Source organism: Rhinopithecus bieti, unplaced genomic scaffold, assembly GCF_001698545.2.
Source record: "Rhinopithecus bieti isolate Rb0 unplaced genomic scaffold, ASM169854v2 scaffold_6979, whole genome shotgun sequence".
NCBI lineage: Eukaryota > Metazoa > Chordata > Mammalia > Primates > Cercopithecidae > Rhinopithecus > Rhinopithecus bieti.
In genome coordinates, this window is record NW_016805527.1 from 128,681 (window position 1) to 148,320 (window position 19,640).

Sequence of the window (19,640 nt, forward strand, 5' to 3'; positions counted from 1 at the left end):
GCACTATTCACAATAGCAAAGACTTGGAATCAACCCAAATGTCCATCTGTGACAGACTGGATTAAGAAAATGTGGCACATATACACCATGGAATACTATGCAGCCATAAAAAAGGATGAGTTTGCGTCCTTTGTAGGGACATGGATGCAGCTGGAAACCATCATTCTTAGCAAACTATCACAAGAACAGAAAACCAAACACCGCATGTTCTCACTCATAAGTGGGAACCGAACAATGAGATCACTTGGATTCGGGAAGGGGAACATCACACACCGGGGCCTATCCTGGGGAGGGGGGTGGGGGGAGGGATTGCATTGGGAATTATACCTGATGTCAATGACGAGTTCATGGGTGCTGACGAGTCGATGGGTGCAGCACACCAACATGGCACAAGTATACATATGTAACAAACCTGCACGTTATGCACATGTACCCTCGAACTTAAAGTATAATGGAAAAAAAAACAACAACAACTTACAGATAAAGATACTTAAAACACCTTTATCTTTGAGGATACAGCAAAAAAAAAAAAAAAAAAAAGTATTTTAAACTGAATAAAAGTAAAAGTACAACTCATCAGATTTTGTAGGATGCAGAGAAAGCAGTCCTTAGAGATATAGTGTTGAATGCATATATTAGAAAAGAAAAAATATATAAAATCAATAATCTAGACTTCCAATCATAGGAGACATGAGAAACAAAAGCAATATAAAGTTAAACAAGCAGAAGAAATGAATAATTACAAAATAGAACAGAAATCAATAAAAGTGAAAATGGGAAACAATACTGAAACTTGACAAAAGTAAAAACTGGTTCTTTGAAAAAATTGTGAAAATTGACAATCTCCCAGCCAGGATAGTGAAGAAAAAAAAAGAATAAACACAAATTACTAATATCACACATAAAATTAGGCCATCTCTAGTGAACCATAGATGTTAAAAGAATAATAAAGGGTTTATTAGCAATTTTAAGCCCATAAATTTGGTAACTTAGATAAAATGGACTGATTTCTTGAAAGACACAATCTAACAAACCACACAAGAAGAAAAAGATAATCTAAATAGGCCCATATTTATTAAATAAATTGAATCGATAATTAATAAACTTCCAAAACGGAAAGCTCTAGATTCAGATGATTTTGCTGGTGAATTCTACCAAACACTTAAAGAAAAAATGATGTTAATTATCTATAATTTGTTCCAGAAAAACAGAAACAGAGGGAATACTATCTGAGGCCAACATTACCCTAATACCAAAACCAGAAAAATATATTACAGCAAATGATAACCACAGACCAATATCTCTCATAAATACAAATGCAAGAATCCTCAACACAATATTAGCTAATCAAATCCAACAATGTATAAAAATAATTATACTATCCCAGGTATACAAAGGTGGTTCAACATTTGAAAATCAGATAATGTAATCCATCATATCAACAGGTTAGAGAAGAAAAGTGATATGATTATATCAGCAGATGCATAAAGTGCATTTGGCAAAACTGAACACCGATTTGTGATAAAACCTGAGCAAAATAGGAAGCAAGGGGACTCTCTTAACTCAATAAAGAAGATCTAAAAAAACTCCTCTGGCTAATAATGGTGAGAAACTACAGGTTAAGTATCCTTTATATGAAATGCACAGAACCAGAAATATTTTGAATTATGGATTTTTAACATTTTGGCATATTTGCATATACATAATGAGAAATCTTAGGGATGGAATTCATATAAACATGAAATTCATTTGTGTTTCACAATACATTATATGTATTCACCTTATGCACATAGACTGATAGTAATTTTATAAAATATTTTAATAATTTTTTGCATGAGACAAAGTATGTGTACATTGAACCATCAGAAAGCAAAGATGTCACTGTCTCAGCCATCCATATAGACAATCTGTTGTTGTTTGGCAGGACTCTCATTCCTGACTCGGAATCTCTTTTTATACTTATTCACACATAAGTACTTAATAGTAAAAAATGACATATTATTATTACAGTGAAAAAATATTGTGTGCAGAGTACCTAAGCAGGGCAGTGGCATCACCAGATACCTGCATCAGCTGTTGAACAACAGCAACGACAAACAATGGCAGGCTTTCAGCCTTCACCTATGATGTGGTTTTTCAACTAAAAAGTTACTGTGCACTTTATGTATTTATTTATTTATTTAAGAAAAGATATATTGCAGCTGAAGTGGGCTGGGAGAGCCCTTTTCCCTTGGGGACATTGAATATGCTGTATGTTGTGTAACTGAGTTTTAACTATGGCCTCTCACAGGAAGTCAGGTATAGAATTTTACCCTAGCATCACGTCCTCACTTAAAAAGTTTTGGATTTTAGCATTTCAGATTTCATATTTTTGGATTAGCGATGCTTAACCTGTATTGCTTTCCCACTAGGCTCAGGAACAAGGACAAGACCTCTCTCCATCCCTATTCACCATCAGACTGGAAGTCTTAGCTAATGAAATGTGGAAACAATAGATTGGGAAGGGAGAAATAAAACTGTCTTTATTTGCAGATTACATGATTACTTATCAAGAAAATCCCAAACAATCAATACAAATCTCCTAGAACTAATAAGTGATTATAGCAAGGTTTATAAGATTCGAGGTTAATGTATCAAAGTTAATTACTTTCCCATATACAAAACTTCACCAATGGTTTTGGCATCGTTGATGAGTCTTGCATAAATATACTTTTATATTGTGTTGCAAAATTATGATTTCGTAATTTTATGACTCCCTGTAGTAGCTGGCATTCTTCTGAAAAGAAGGAATCTGTTCCCATGCCCCATCATGTTGTGTCTCTGTCACTTTCTCTTTTTCTCCCTTATCTCAGTGGACTCATGAAATGCTAAACATAAAGTACACATGGACACAAAGAAGGGGACAATAGACGCTGGTGCCTACTTGAGGGTGGAGGTTGGGAGGAGGGTGAGGATGGAAAAACTCCCTAACGGGCACTAGGCTTATTGTCTGGGTGACAAAATAATCTGTGCACCCTCTGTGACCTGCAATTACCTATGTAACAAACATGCACAGTACCCTTAGAACCAAAAATAAAAGTTGGAAAAAAAATAAATTCTGTGTATTATAATCAGTTCCATTATCCCTTTTTCTAACCCTCAAATCCCAAATTTGACCAGTGGAAGACTCTTTCAGCTAACTCTTTTGTACTTTTGACATAATCCCATTAGATTTTGAGTGCTTTTTGTCAAACGTTGTGTCATTTACTTTTGATGTCCCAGACCTGGAAGTAGTTGTGTCTTCAAAGAGTTGAATTTCTTCTAGTGAAAAACAGCAATTGAAAATAAATCTGAATAGCAAGTGTCCTTTTATACTGGGAGGTAATTAAATGTAGGATCTTTCAGAAAACAAGATTTCAATTTCCTTGACATTTCATGTAGTCAAACATTATTTCATGACGTCTAGATTTGGTGTGTATAGAAATGACTTTCCAACTTTGAATTAACAACTAAATTTATTTCACATTTTAAGTTCTTTTGCATTTTTATTTTCACATATATTATTACTTTACAATCTGCATGGAATTTTTATAGACAATATAAAGTTACATTGCTCTGTACTGCCTTTTAAACAGATTGAGTGGAGCGTGATACCACACAGAGACTGAGGTGTGCAACTTTTGCAACTTACTGTGTAGTTCTTCACATGGAAATATGTTTAAATGGGGTGTGTATCAAGTGTGAATTTTTCAGTCTATATATTGAGGAGTGCAAAAAAATAAATTTTTTTGTAAGCTAATGCTTATTTTGGGCCTCATTCCACATAACGTCAGAAAATATCTTGGTCCAATTTGAGTAAACTTATCATTTGGGGAAAATAAAGTCGGTTCAGAATCTCCTTTACTCATTCTTCTCCCTCTATTCAATCTAAAATACTGTTATGGATTGAATGTTTGTATCCTCCCAGGACCCTATTTTGAAACCCTAAGACCCAGTGTGATGGTATTTGGAGGTGGAGCCTTCAGCAGGTAACTGGGTTTGGGTGAGGTAATGAGTGTGTAGCCCTTGTATGGGAGTAGTGCCTTTGAAGGAGGAAGAGACATCGGGGCTTGCTCTCGCTCTCTCTGTGCCATGTAAGGGCACAGTGACAAAGTGGCTATCTATGCGCCAGGAAGAGAGACTTCAGAAACTGAACAATGCCAGGCCTTGATCTTGGACTTTTCAGCCTCTAGAACTGTCAGCATATAAATTGCTATTGTTCAGGCCATCCAGTCTATGTACTTTTGTTATGGCAGCCTGGGCTAAGATGGCTGCCCACGCTCTATATGGCTTCATGAGACCTCTTGGTTGTTTTCATGGAGGTATTACGCTTGCTCTCTTATCTGTGATCATTCTCATTCTGTGAGGTGGAACACAAGTCTAGATAGTCCTCGAGCACGGTCATGACATCTGGGGCTACTCTGTTTCTTTCTTGTCACAGGGCTGCAAGAGCAAACCAACCTCTACTGTGACATCTCCTCATTACAACTGCAACTCCCTTGCAGGTTATGACTCTTGGTGTCACATCCACCCACTATAAGGCCTGCAAAAATCTTTATCTCTTCCCCACCCCATTGAAGAGCCCAGTGGTTTGTCAGGTTAGTTTTATGCCTTGATGCATCTTGCAGCCATCTCAGCACCTCTGTGTTCCCATGGTAGATTAGAAACCTATCTGTGATGTCTGTCATCTTCCAGACCATCAGGAAATGGGGGTGCAGACTCTATTCTCACACCTACCAACTATTTTGCTTTTTCTTATTCTTCCCTTGGAACTAACTCTGTGTTTGATGGGGAGGGTTTAGGTTTTTCATTGCTCCCCTCTATAACACTCCTTGGTCCAGTAGCCCAATAATTTTTATCTACACTGAGAAGGTAGAGTGAAAACTTAATACATTAGTTCAGCAAGCATTTCCCAAAATTTTAGTGTCAAATCTATATAATAGCTATATGAGACTTAAAAGGAAATACATGATGTTTGATTTCTGTGATTTCATTCGTATGTTATTATTGGGGCTATAAATTTCACATAATTTTTTTGGAATTAGGGAAAGAATCTTTAGTTATCTAAAGAAATTTAATGAAGCATGGAGGGAAAAAATAAGTTGGTTAACATCTTCCAGGTGTTAAGGTAAAAAGTAACAAAATATACACTAAATATCATTTTATAAAAAAAGATAACACAAAACATAAAACAAAATTTTAAAAGTAATGTTATTGTCCAGGGTGAAGAACAGGTAGATGAGTTTGATTTATTTCTTTAAAATTGTATATTTTATAAAGTGATATAATTTCTTACTCATATAATAAAATAAATATGAAATAAATATGAAAAGCAATATATCAATGCATAATCATCTTAGAAAATATTGAAATATGAAAAGAACAATGAAGAAAATAAAACTGTGCAAAACTCCAGGCCTGTTATCACTGTCAATGTTTTGGATGTAGTTTTAATTTTTATGCAGACACAGTTATTTTATATAATTTAGACAATTTTATGTCCTTTTAACATTTTTTAAAATGTAATTGTGGTAGAAAATACAAACATATTAAAAAATACAAAAACATAAAATGTACCAATCTTAAACATTTCTAAATGGTTTGGTATTATTCAATATATTCACAATGTAGTGTAATCAATCTCCAGAACCTTTTAATCTTGCAAAACTGAAACTCTATACCCATGAAACAACTCTCCATTTCCTTCTCTCTGTAGCCCCTGGAAACCACTATTCTACTTTCTGTCATTATGAGTTTACTACTCTATCTTCCTCATACAAGAGGAATCATATAGTATTTGTCTTCTTGTGACTGGTTTACTTTACTTAGTTTAATGTCCTCAATGTTAATCCATTTTGTAGCAGGTGTCAGATTTTCCTTCCTTTTTTTAAAAAAAATTAATTCAAAAAGTTTTTAGTAGAGATGAGATCTTGCTATCTCATCTTTCCAGACTGGTCTTGAATTCCTGGGCTCAAGTGATCCTCCTGCCTTGGCTTCCTGAAATGCTAAGGCTGAATAATATACCATTGTATGTATATACTACATTTTGTTTTTCTATTCACTCACCAATGGACACTTGGGTTGAATCCACCTCTTGGCTATGTGAGTAGTGCTGGTGTGGAACATGTGTGTACAGATATCTCTGCTTTCAATTCTTTCAGATATATGCCCAGAAGTATATTTTCCTAAGAATTCTAGATGGTAATTGAATTTTTAATTTTTGAGGACTCTCCATATAGTTTTTCATAGTGGCTGTACCAATTTACATTCCCACCAACAGTGTACAGGATTCTTATTTCTCCACATCCTCACAAATGCTTATTTTGTCTTTTTGAAAGTAGCCATCCTAACATGTGAGGTGATAGCGCATTGTGGTTTTGATTTGCATTTCACTAATGATTAGTGAATTCTTGTTTGTCACTTGTATATTTTCCTTGACGAACTGTCTATTAAAGTACTTTACCCATTTTTAATTTTTTTTTTTTTTTTTTTGGTTGTTGTGGTTGTCGTTGAGTTGTAGAAGGTCTTTGTATATTCTGGATATTAACTTTGTATCAGATATATGATTTACAAATATTTTCATCTATTCTGCAAGTTGCCTTTTCACCCTGTATTCTTTGACATACCAAACTTTTAAATCTTGGTGTAATCTAGTTTGTCTATTTTTACTTTTGTTACCTTTGCTTTTGGTGTCACATTTAAGAAATATTTGCCAAACCCAAGGTAATGGAGCTTTCTCTGTATGTTTTCTTCTAACAGTTTTAGGTCTGTGCTTCATTGTGAGTTAATGTTTGTATATGGTATAAGAGAAGGTTCCAGTTTTATTCTTTTTCATGTGGAGAGCCAGTTTTCCCAACACTATTTATTGAACAGATTTTTCTTTCCTCATTGTATATTCTTGGTACCCTTGTAAATAATCATTTGACTATATATGCCAGGGCTTATTTCTGGACTTGCTATTGGTCTGTATATCTGTTTCTATGCCAGTACCATGCTGTTTTGATTACTATACATTTGTTATAAGTTTTGAAATCAGAAAGTGTAAAATCTTCAACTATGTTATTCTTTCTCAAGATTGTTTTAACTGTTCAGGGCCTCTTGAAATGTCACATAGATTTTAGGATGAGGATTCCCTATTTCTGCTGCAAAAAAAAAAAAAAAAAAATGCCATTGGGAATCTGATAGGGATTAGTATTTAAATTTTAGATGCCTTTGAGTAGTTGACATTTTAACAAATCAAATTTTAAGTCCAGGAAATTGGGGAATCTTTCAATTCATTCACAATTGTGCTTAATTTCTTACAGTAATGTTTCGTATTTTCAGTGTAGAAGTCTTTAACCCCCTTGGTTAAGTTTATTCCTAGGTAGCTTATTATGTATAAGCTATTGTAAATGAAATAGTTGAGAAATATCTTTTTAATTTTTTATTTAGATTTTGATCAAAATGTATATTTCTAGGTTTTCTGTTTCTATCAAATTTAGTATCAGATTTGTTTTTCTTAATTTCCTATCAGTATTTATAGGTAATTTTCCTTGCAGTGATTATCTTGGTACACAATCATCTTGATTATTAAAATCCTGGTACTAATTTATTTTACCTTTGACTTCTTGCTTTCTTCTTTCCTGTTAATACAAATTCTCCACAAGTTACCCCATGCTAGCAAGGTGCCTTCTCCCACTCATTTTCCAAGTCCTTTCTTTCAATTCCTTAGGAGCCAGGGTTCTAATTTCCTCAATCTAAGGTTCTCATCAGGGTGGTACTCTCACCCTTTGTTGTTCTACTCCTTCCACCACAGTCCCTTCATCTGTGAAATTCCCACTTGATTCTGCTGAGGGCGGACTCTAGAGATGCCTTTAGTGTTTTCCCCACTTAAATGAAGTTGGTAATGCTCTCTTTCTCTGGTTTTGTCATAGCTTGTGCTCTGGGTGATGTATTTTTGCTCTTTGTTAAACTGTGTGGTTTTCAGAGGTGTGTGGAGAGATTTGAATTTAGCTGAATATCATTATCCTATGGGAAATTGGAAGCTGTGTGACTGGTGTTAATGCAATAATCCCTAGAAACTTTATAAAATTAATCAGGAAATAGGGGGGGTGGGAGGGTGGGAAGAAACAAAAATAAGCCAAACTTTCAGCACATCAGCATTCATCATAAGATCAACTGCTCTCTGATCCCTTCCTCATAGCTGTTTGGTGCCTATTGTCCCAACATCACATAGACTCATGAAGATTATAGTTCTTCTTAACTGCTCTGTAGATGACAACTTGAGAATTATGAAATGTTAAGTTTTCCATTTGAGACATTCTTTTAGGTCCTGCACACCAATAAGGTCTGAAGGACCTGATAAGGAGCTGACTCACCAAGGAATGTGGTTTCCATATCCAAATAATATCCCCCTTATTCCAGCCAATCAACAACCCCAATTTTCTAGCCTCTTTCCCTCCACTATCCCATTAAAAACCCCAGCCCAGAACTCACTGGGGAGAAGAATTTGAGTGTCCTTTCTGTCTCTTCATTTGGCTGCCTGTTGATAATTAAACTCTTTCTCTGCTGCAAACGCTGCCATCTCAGTGTATTGGTCTGTTACTCTTCAGCAAGCATACAAACCTGTTGGTCCTACAACATGAATACAGGTAGTAACATATCTGGAATTCACACTTTACTGATTTAATCAATTTGTGCAGATCTGACTGCAGAAGTTCTATTCTATTCTTTCCCCCTTACTTTGTACTTATTTTTCCTGAACCATTTTTTACAATATAACAATCTAAAGTGAATCTGTATATCTGAGATAAAATATTATGAGAAATCTTTAGTTTTAAGTTTTGAAACTCCTTCATGAAATATTTTATGACTTCATTTTATCTTTATGAAACAATCCCTCATTATTTAAAATTGACGATAATAATAAAAACCAAGTATAGTGTTTGTATGCCTCTCAGTAGAGGTCAACTTGTTTGTACCTCAAGACATGACACCCTTGAAGTCATGTGGCTCTCAACGTTCCAATAGTCTAAGGGCCTTTACCAGGAGGTATTTCTGAATCCAGTGGGGTACATTTACAGAATACTTTCACTGGTTCTGTACCTAGTAACAGTAGTTTTCAACCTTGCTGCATATTATTATTTCCTGTGGAGCTGTGAAGAAACTCAATGTTTAGTCTGTACCCTGGACCCATCATTAAATCTGAATTTGTGGAGGCAGGGACCCAGACATCACTATGAGGCTTGGGTAGAACTCAAAATGAGGCCTTACAAGTACTACTGACTCATGTACTTACACTCTGATTTGCATACATCCACACTTGAGAACCACTAGTGAGTTTTGAGACTTCTCAATGCTTCCTATAAATGTTTGAAGAAACATGATTCTAAAATATTGTATTTCTTGAATTCTAACACATAGCTATATTTTTGAGATTTGGAGTAAAAGAAAAATATTCAGTAGTATCAATGAATGCTGAGGAAAAACAATATCTAGTTAGATGTAAATTCACACTAGTCACTGCTACTTTTAGAAACTGACTGCAGTCCTAAACTGGGGAAAAAGAAACTGGTTTGGAACTTTCAAAGCTTCGCTAAGTAAATTACAGAAAATCAATTCCTTCTTTATTTTTAGCCAGAATTATGATTTTGATGGCCTTTAAGGCAGGACTGCAGATGAGCTGCAATTGAATTATCTAGAAAATATCCTGAGAGAGTCCGGTTGAGTAGGTTTGTGGGTGAACTTTAGAATTGGTGTGCTTAACAAACCACCAGGTGATTCTGATGCACCGATAATATGCAAGAGCACATTCCAAAGACACTTGATAGAAGGTTTCAGGAATTCTAATTGTCTCAAACCTTGAGAGGCACAAGTAGAAATGATCCAGGGCTTTATTTTCATGACATTAACAAAGAGTGTGGGGAAGAAATCACCTTACCAACCTATGGTTGAAGAAAAATGATGGAGAAAGTGCTCATATGTTACATAAATTGTTTTCTTTAAACCGTTTGGTAAGATTAGTTGTATCATCATATTTATAAATCCATTTACAGTATTCTTTCCTGTAGATTTTCAACAGCAGCCACAGGAGGATCAAAATTCATCTTATGCATCTCTAAGATGCTTTTATCCCCTTAAGATGAATCTCATGGTGGTATTTGCCAGTTTTGTAACTACCAGTTGAATATACTCAGTGTCATAAAATAAATTTTAAAAAATTATTTATAGTCAAACATATATTTTTCTTAGAGAAGTTGTTACTCAATATATATGACTCCATTAGTCAGAATTTCTCCACAAATACTCTATGTTCCTTAATATTTTGAACCAGGGATCCATTTGAGAATTTGACGAGAGAGGCTTAGAATTCTTACCAATTGAACACATTTAAATGAAATGACAATTTCTATATATTGTTAGGGAATCTATGGACATCCCACAAAGCTCCTAAGGTCCACAGCTTATAGTTTAAAAAGTTTGTATCTAAGACATGTAGTATCTCTACTAATTTATAATTTAATGAGATTCTATATATTTTCCAGGTACCTATACAAGAATGAAATCCATGCACTAGATAAGCAAACATTTAAAGGACTCATATCTTTGGAACATCTGTAAGTAATAGAAACTTTTTTATTAAATCACTCATGGTGACGGTTCAAATAGACAGCTTTTTAAATGCCATTATGTGATAGTTGAACAATCATTTTAAACTTTGCCATGTGGCTTGAATAACTGAATATCTGTCATCAGTTGGATAAAAATCAGAATGTATGACTGTGTTGGCATAAGGATAGGAAGACAGACAGAACTCAGCTGGAATTCCAGCACTGCATTTATTACTTGTGTGACATTGGGCATCTTACCCTCTGTGAACCTTTGTTTCCAAATCCTGAAATGCACATATTTCTGCGGTGCATGTTAAGGTATTGCATGCAAAGAGCAATAATGTTTATGAAGCAAAAATGTTTATTACTTGACATAAAATAGGCTTTTTATAGAAGGTAATTTATAGCTGTGACTATAATTTATGAAACAAGTTCAAACTTTTAACTGACATTAGAACTTCCAAAACATGGGATATACCTCTCATTTTACAGGTAATAAAATTAAATTCAATGTTAGTTAAATGATTTGCCCCAAATTAAGAGTCTGTATTATTATTATTGTTTTCATTATTATTATTTTTGAGGCAGAGTTTCTCTCTGTTGCCCAGACTGGAGTGCAGTTGTCTCATCACAGCTCATCCACCTCTTGGGTTCAAGTGATTCTTGTGCCTCAGCCTCCCAAGTAGCTGGGATTACAGGTATGCCCCACCATGCCCGGCTAATTTCTATATTTTTAGTACAGACAGGGTTTCACCACATTGGCCAGGCTGGTCTCGACCTTTTGGCCTGAAGAGATCTGCCCACCTAGGACTCCCAAAGTGCTGAGATTATAGGCATCAGCCTCCATGCGCCGCCCTGTAGCATTATTTTTACAACTCAAACTGACCGCTATCTTAGTGTACTTTTTAACATTTGATACTTTATGAAAACCTCAGATTCACCATCATAATTTCAGTGTGAAATATGAATCCTTCAATATCAAAAAGTCACATTGTATACTAATACTGCTACTAAACTGCAATTTCATGTTTTATTCAGAGATTTCTCTCAATTACAAGTGTTTGAAATACAAATACTAATTAGATAATTAAAAAGATTTTCCCCATTTTTCACAACCTATGGGAGAGTTCTGAAACTCAAATATGTAGAATGCAGTCTGGTTTTTAAGTATTGGCAGGATTTCTGTATATCAGAAGTTTTTGATCCTCAAATTTGTTTCCACATTCAATGTGGTTTCTTAATTTCAAAACATGATTTTAAATTATTTCTGTAATAAATATGGTTAGAAGAAATCTAAATTTCTTTTCATAGAAGGCTGAAGGTTATAGTATTAAAACACAGTCAACCAATCAAAAAAAGTTTTTCAATTGCCTTTGCTCTACTTTTGCCTCTTATTAATTTCCTTTTACATGACTGCTATGGTTTGAAACTCATGCTGAAATTTAATTGCCATTGTGTCAGCATTAAGAAGTGGGAACTTTAAGGATTGATTAGACCATGAAAGATAATGAGTAGATTAATGTTGTCATTGTGGAAGTGAGTTTCTTATGGTGGGAGCAAGCTCTTTATCATGGGGGTGGGTTCCTTACAAAAGGACAAACCAGGATCCTTGTTGCTCTCTCTCTCTTGCCCTCTCTTACCCTTTTGCCATGGGACTATACTGCAGGAAGGCCCTTAAAGGATGCTGGGCCTTCAATCTTGGAATTCCCAGCCTCTGGAATTGTGAACCAATGAATTTCTGATCATTATGAACTACTCCATCTGTGGTACTCTGTTATAGCTGCACAAAATGACTCAGAAAGAGAATTGGTACAAAAGAGTAGAGTGTTGCTGTGACAAACACCTGAATATTTGGAAGTGACTTTGGAACTGGATAATGGGTAAAAGATGGAAGAATCTGGAGAAGCAGGATAGAAAAAGCTTGTATTGCCATGAATAGATCATTAAGGGCAATTCTGGTGAGGGCTCAAAACAAAAGGAGAGCTGCAGGGAAAGTCTAAAACTTCTTAGAGGTTGCTTAAGTAACTATAATCAGAATGCTGCTATAAATATGGACAGTAAGGCAATTCTGATGGGGTCTTGGACAGAAATGAGGAACAAGGTAATGGAAACTGGAATAAAGGCCATTATTTTCTAACATGGAAAATAACTTGGCTGAATTGTGTCCATACCAGAGGGCTTTATGTAAGGCTGGATTTAAGAGAATGAATTGGGACATCTGGTGGAATAAATTTCTAAGCAAAAAGTTGAAGGAGCTGCACAGCTTCTATTAAATGTCTAGAGTGAAATGTGGGAAGAGATGAATGATTTAAAGATGACATTTTTAATTAAAACGGAAGTGGAACATAAAAATATAGAAAATTCACAGCCTGGTCAAGTAAAGAACAAAAAAAGTGCAAGGGAGCAGCCAATTGATCCTTTGATAAAGGGATTAGTGTAGATAAAAGAAGTCAGGTACCATTCATCAAGACAATGGGAGAATGACACCCAATTCATTTCAGAGATCTTTGAGGCAGCCTCAAGAGAACAGCTCATCATGCCTGAAAAAAATCAGCATTCACTACCCTCCACCACCTTAAGTCTCTGCCGCCCAAATTCCTAAGCAGTGCTCCTTGGTCACCTCAGCTGTCACTCGAGTGGGCTCAGGTGTGGATTATGCCCTAATTTGAAGAATGCAGGTGGTAAGCCTTGGCAGCAGATGTATGTTTTAGTATATATTTGTAAACATCACACGATAAGTCTTTAAACTTATTGGTTAAGAACATCTTTAAAAACCATTTTATATGCTTGTTTACAGAATTCACAGAATGGTAAACAGTCCAATTCACTGTAATAAGTCAGCTCACAATACATCTTTGAAGTAACATACATTGATTCATCTTTTAAATGTGGATATATAAACTCCTCACATTATGGCTTAGAACACAAGAGCAAGGGACATCTTTAAAAAGCATGTCTTAAACATGTGATTAAAAAGTTCACAGTTTTAAACAGTTTAATTTATTTTAATAAAGTGCTTCACAATGCATCTTTGAAGTAACATGTCCAGATTTATATTTTCAGTGTGTGTGTGTGTGTATATAAAACTCCTCACGATAAGGCAATAAACTAAATGGTAAGGAACATCTTTTAAATGCGTATTTGTACATTTGTTTACAGAGTTCATTGTTTGGGAAGCAGTTCAATTCACTGTAATAAAGCAGCTTACAATGCATCTTTGAAGTAACACACTCATTTCATGTTTTCAGTGCGCATATATAAACTTCTCACAGCAAGGCATTAAACTAAATGATGAAGAACATCTTTAAAAAGCATATTTTATACACTTGCTTACAGAGTCCACAGTTTGGTATTAATTCTGCAGATGCACAGAATGAGTGGGCTATGGGGTCAAAAATGGTCTCCACCTAGATTTCAAAGGATGTCTTGGACAGCCTGGGGCCCCAGGCAGTGCCTTTTCACAGGAGCAGAGCCATTGCAAACAGCCCCTGTGAGGGCAATGCCTAGTGGAATAAAGGGAGTGGGACTGTCACCAAGATCCCAGAACTATTGAGCTGCCAATGTGCATTGTCAGCCTGGGAGAGCTACAGGCAAAAGACTTCAACCCATGAGAGCTTTGGTTGTGCTGAGCCATAGGACTTGGGCTGCTTGAGGCCTTGGGGGCCCAACCCCTACCCCACCTTGTCCAGGAGACAGGACATGGAGTCAAGGAAGATAATTCTAGAGCCTTAGGATTTAATGTTGTTTACCCTGTTGGATTGTGGACTTATTTGGGACCAGTTGCTCCCTTTTTCTCACCTGTTTTTCCCTTTTGTAATAGGAATGTCTATTCTATGCATGTCCCACATTGCATTTTGGAAGCATGTACCTGATTTTGATTTCACAGGCTCACAGCTGTAGGGAAATTTGCCTCAGGATGAATTATGCCTTGAGTCTCACCCATATCTGATTTATTTAAATTTTTGTCTATCTTTTATTGTTACTACTATTATTATTTCAATAGTTTTGAGGGGGACACATGGTGTTTGGTTACATGAGTAAGTTCTTTAGTGGTGATTTTTGAGATTTTGGTGCACCCAACACCCGAGCAGTGTACACTGCACCCAATGCGTTGTCTTTGATCCCTCACCCCTGCTTCCATCCTGACTCCGAGTACCTAGAGTCCATTATATCATTCTAATGCCTTTGTGTCCTCGTAGCTTAGCTCGCACTTGTGAGAACATACGATATTTGGCTTCTATTTCTGAGTTTCTGCACTTAGAATAATGGTCTCCAACTCCATCCAGGTTGCTGCAAGTGCCATTATTTCATTCGTTTTTATGTCTGAGTAGTATTCCATGGTATATATACACCACGTTTTCGTTTTCCACTTGTTGGTTGATGGGCGTTCAAGCTGGTTCCATATTTTTGCAATTGCAAATTGTGCTGCTATAGACATAGCTGTGCTTGTGTCTGTTTTATATAATAACTTCTTTTCTGTGGATATATACCCAGTAGTGGGATTGCTGGATCAAATGGTAGTTCTACTTTTAGTTCTTTAAGAAATCTCCATACTGTTTTCTGTAGTGGTTGTATTAGTGGTTGCCCCATCAGCATTATAAAAGTGTTCCTTTTTAACCACATCCACACCAACATCTGATATTTTTCGTTTTCTTAATTACATTATGACCATTCTTGCAGGAGTAAGGTAGTATCGCATGGTGGTTTTGATTTGCATTTTCCTGATAATGAGTGATGTTGAGCATTTTTTCATACATTTGTTGGTCATTTGTATACCTTCTTTTCAGCATTGTCTATTCATGCCCTTAGCCCACTTTTTGATGGGATTACTTGCATTTTTCTGACTGATTTGTTTTAGTTCCCTTATAGATTCTGGATGGTAGTCCTTTGTCAGATGCGTAGGTTGAAAATATTTTCTCCCACTCTGTGGACTATCTTTTACTCTGCTGATTACTTCTTTTGCTGTGCAGAGGTTTTTAGTTTAATTAAGTCCTATCTATTTATTTTTGTTTTTGTTGCATTTACTTTTGGGTTCTTGGTCATGAAGTCTTTGCCTAAGCCAATATCTAGAAGAGTTTTACAATGTCGTCTTCTAGAATTTTTATGGTTTCAGGTCTTAGATTTACATCTCTGATCCATCTTGAGTCGATTTTTGTATTAGATGAGAAAAGGATCCAGTTTGATTCTTCTACGTGTGGCTTTCCAATTATCCCAACACTATTTGTTAAATAGGATCTCCTTTCCCCACTTTATGTCTTTGTTTGCTTTGCTAAATATCAGTTGGTTATATGTATTTGGCTTTATTTCTAAGTTCTCTATTTCATTCCATTGTTCTACTTGCCTGTTTTTATACCAGTAGTACTATGATGTTTTGGTATTTATAGCCTTGTAGTGTAGCTTATAGTTAGATATTGTGATGCTTCCAGATTTGTTCTTTTTGCTTAGTCTTGCTTTTGTGGGCTCTTTTTTGGTTCCTTATGAATTTTAGGATTGTTTTTTCATAGTTCTATGAAGGATGATAGTGATATTTTGATGGGAATTGTATTGAATTTATAGATTGCTTTTGGAAGTATGGTCATTTTCATAATACTGATTCTACCCATCTGTGAACATAGGATGTGTTTCCATTTGTTTGTGTCATCTACGATTTCTTTCAGCAGCATTTTTTAGTTTTTGTTTCAGAGATCTTTTACCTTTTTGCTTAGGTATATTTGTAAGGTTTTTTGTTTTGTTTTGTTTTGTTTTTTGTGTGTGTTTTTTTTTGTTTGTTTTTCAGCTGTTGTAAAAGGGGCTGAGTTCTCGACTTGGTTCTCAGCTTGGTCACTGTTGGTGTATAGCAGTGCTACTGATTTCTGTACATTGATTTTGTATTCTGAAAGTTTACTGAATTCATTTATCAGATCTAAGAGCTTTTCAGATGAGTCTTTAGGGTTTTTTGGTACAATCATATCATTGGCAAACAGCGACAGTTTGACTTTCTCTTTACTGATTAGGATGCCCTTTCTTTCTTTCTCTTGTCTGACTACGCTGGCTAGGACTTCCAATACTATGCTGAATAAAAGTGGTGAAAGTGAGTATCCTTGTCTTGTTCCAGTTCTCAGCGGTAGTGCTTTCTTTATAATGTTGGTTGTGGGTTTGTCATAGATGGCGTTTATTACCTTAGGGTTATGTCCCTTCTATGCAAATTTTGCTGAGGGTTTTAATTATAAAGGATGCTGAATTTTGTCAAATGCTTTTTCTGCATCTACTGAGATAATAATATGATTTTTTGTTTTAATTCTGTTTATGTGATATATCACATTTATTGACTAGCGTATGTTAAACCAACCCTATATCCATGGTATGAAACCTACTTGATCAGTGTGTATTATCTTTTTGATATGTTGTTGGATTTGGTCAGCTAGGTTTTTGTTGAGGATTTTGCATCATGTTCATCAGGGACATTGGTCTGTAGTTTTCTGTTTTTGTTACATCATTTCCTGGTTTTGGTATTATGGTAATAGTGGCTTCATAGAATGATTTAGGGAGGATTCCCTCTTTCTTTATCTTTTGGAATAGTTTCAGTAGAATTGGAATCAATTCTCACTTGAATGTCTGATAGAATTCAGTTGTGAATCCATCTGATCCTGGACTTTTTGTTGTTGTTGTTGTTGTTGGCAATTTTTTATTCAATCTCACTACTTGTTATTGGTCTGTTCAGAGTTTCTGTTTCTTCCAGGTTTAATCTAGGAGGTGTGTTTATTTCCAGGAATTTATTCATCTCCTCTAGGTTTTCTAGTTTGTGCACATGAAGGTGTTCATAGTAGCCTCAAGTGATCTTTTGCATTTCTGTGGTATTGGTTTTAATATCTCCCATTTCATTTCTGATTGAGCTTATTCGGATCTTCTCCCTTCTTTTCTTGGTTAATCTCACTAATGGTCTACTGATTTTGTTTATCTTTTCAAAGAACTAGCTTTTTGTTTTACCTTTTGTATTGTATTGTTTGTTTCCATTTCATTTAGTTCTACTCTGATCATTGTTATTTCTTTTCTTCTGCTGGTTTTGGGTTTAGTTTGTTTTTGTTTCTCTAGTTCCTTGAGATGTGAGCCTAGATTGTCTGTTTGTACTCTTTTAGATTTTTTGATGTGTGCATTTAATGCTATGAACTTTCCTCTTAGAAATGCTTTTTCTCTATCCCAGAGGTTTTGTGTCACTATCATCATTCAGTGTGAACAATTTTTCAATTTTCATCTTGATTTAATTGTTGACCCAAAGATCATTCAGGGGCAGATTATTTAATTTCCATGCATTTGTATATTTTTGAGAGTTCCTTTTAGAGTGAATTTCCAATTTTATTCCCCTGTGATTTGAGAGAGTACTTGATATAATTTCATTTTTCTTAAATTTCTTGAGACTTGTTTTGTGGCCTGTCATAATGGTCTATCTTGGAGAATGTTCCATGTGCTGATTAAAGAAATATATATTCTTCAGTTATTGGGTAGAATGCTCTGTAAATATCTGTTAAGTCCATTTTTCCTAGGGTATAGTTTAAGTCCATTGCTTCTTTGTGGATTTTTCTGTCTTGATGACCAGTCCAGTGCTGTCAGTGGAGTACTGAAGTCCCCATTATGATTGTGTTGCCATCTATCTCATTTCTTAGGTCAAGTAGTAACTGTTTTATAAATTTGGGAGCTCCAGTGTTATGTGTATATATGTTTAAAATTGTGAAATTTTCTATTGGGCTAATCTTTTAGCATTATATAATGTCTCTCTTTGTCTTTTAAACTGTTACTGCTTTATAGTGTGTTTTGTCTGATGTAAGAATACCTATTCCTGCTTGCTTTTGGTTTCCATTTGCATGAAATCCCTTTTCCCATCCCTATGCCTTATGCTTATGTGAGTCCTTATGTGTTAGGTGGATCTCTTGAAGACAGAAAGACTTGGTTGTTGGATTTTTATGCATTCTGACGTTCTGGATCTTTTTTTTTTTTTTTCTCGCTCTGTCACCCAGGCTGGAGTGCATGGTGCGATCTCGGCTCAGCGCAAGCTCCACTGCCTCTCGGGTTCACGTCATTCTCCTGCCCCAGTCTCCTGAGTAGCTGGGACTACAGGCGTGTGCCACCACGCCCGGCTAATTTTTTGTATTTTTAGTAGAGACGGGGTTTCACTGTGTTAGCCGGGATGGTCTGGATCTCCTGACCTTGTGATCCGCCAGCCTTGGCCTCCCAAAGTGCTGGGCCTACAGGCATGAGCCATCACTCCCGGCCACCATTCCAAATCTTTTAAGTGAATTCTTTAGGCCATTTACATTCAATGCTAGTATTGAAATGTGAAGTACTGTCCTATTTATTGTGCTAGTTGTTGCCTGAATACCTTGTTTTTATATCCACTGTGTTATTGTTTTATAGGTCCTATGAGATTCGTGCTTTACAAAGATTCTATTTTGGTGTATTTTGAGGGTTTGTTTCAAGAGTTAGCATTTTTTTGTAGTACTGGGTTGATAGAGGTGAATTCTCTCAGCATTTGTTTTGTTTGAAATATACTTTATCTCTCCTTCATTTATGACACTTAGTTTTGCCGGATACAAAATTCTTGACTAACAATTATTTTGTTCAAGAAGGCTAAAGATAGAACTCCAATCCTGGCTTGCAAGGTTTCTGCTGAAAAATCTGCTGTTAATCTGACAAGTTTTCCTTTATAGACTACCTGGTGCTTTGGCCTCGCAACTCTTAAGATTTTTTCCTTCATCTTGATTTTAGATAACATGATAACTATGTGGCTAGGTAATGATCTTTTTGTGTTAAATTTCCTGAGTATTCTTTGAGCTTCTTGTATTTGGATGTCTAGACCTCTAGAAAGATTAGGGAAGATTTCCTTGATTATTCCCTCAAATAAGTTTTCCAAAGTTTTAGATCTCTCTTCTTCAGGAACACCAATTATTCTAATGTTCGGTTGTTTAACATAATCCCAAATTTCTGGGAGGCTTTGTTCATTTTTAAAATTTTTTCTTTGTCAGGTTGGGTTAATTCAAAAGCTTTTTTTTTTTTTTTTTT

At 35.5% G+C, this 19,640-nt stretch overlaps 1 protein-coding gene across 10 annotated transcripts in view; it reads left to right on the plus strand.

Moving 5' to 3' along the window:
* PXDNL (peroxidasin like) overlaps positions 1–19,640 on the plus strand; it is a 381,495-nt gene that overhangs the window by 111,903 nt on the left and 249,952 nt on the right. For 9 of the 10 annotated variants that reach the window (XR_001885752.1, XM_017872753.1, XM_017872754.1 and 6 more), the window contains one exon: positions 10,542–10,613. Coding sequence is in view for 5 of the 10 variants with exons in the window: in XM_017872748.1 (XP_017728237.1) it covers positions 10,542–10,613 (72 nt within the window). In the remaining 5 variants the exon portion in view is untranslated. Of the gene's footprint in view, positions 1–10,541; positions 10,614–13,221; positions 13,289–19,640 lie in introns of those variants that run through there. The other variant, XM_017872749.1, reaches the window with a different exon arrangement.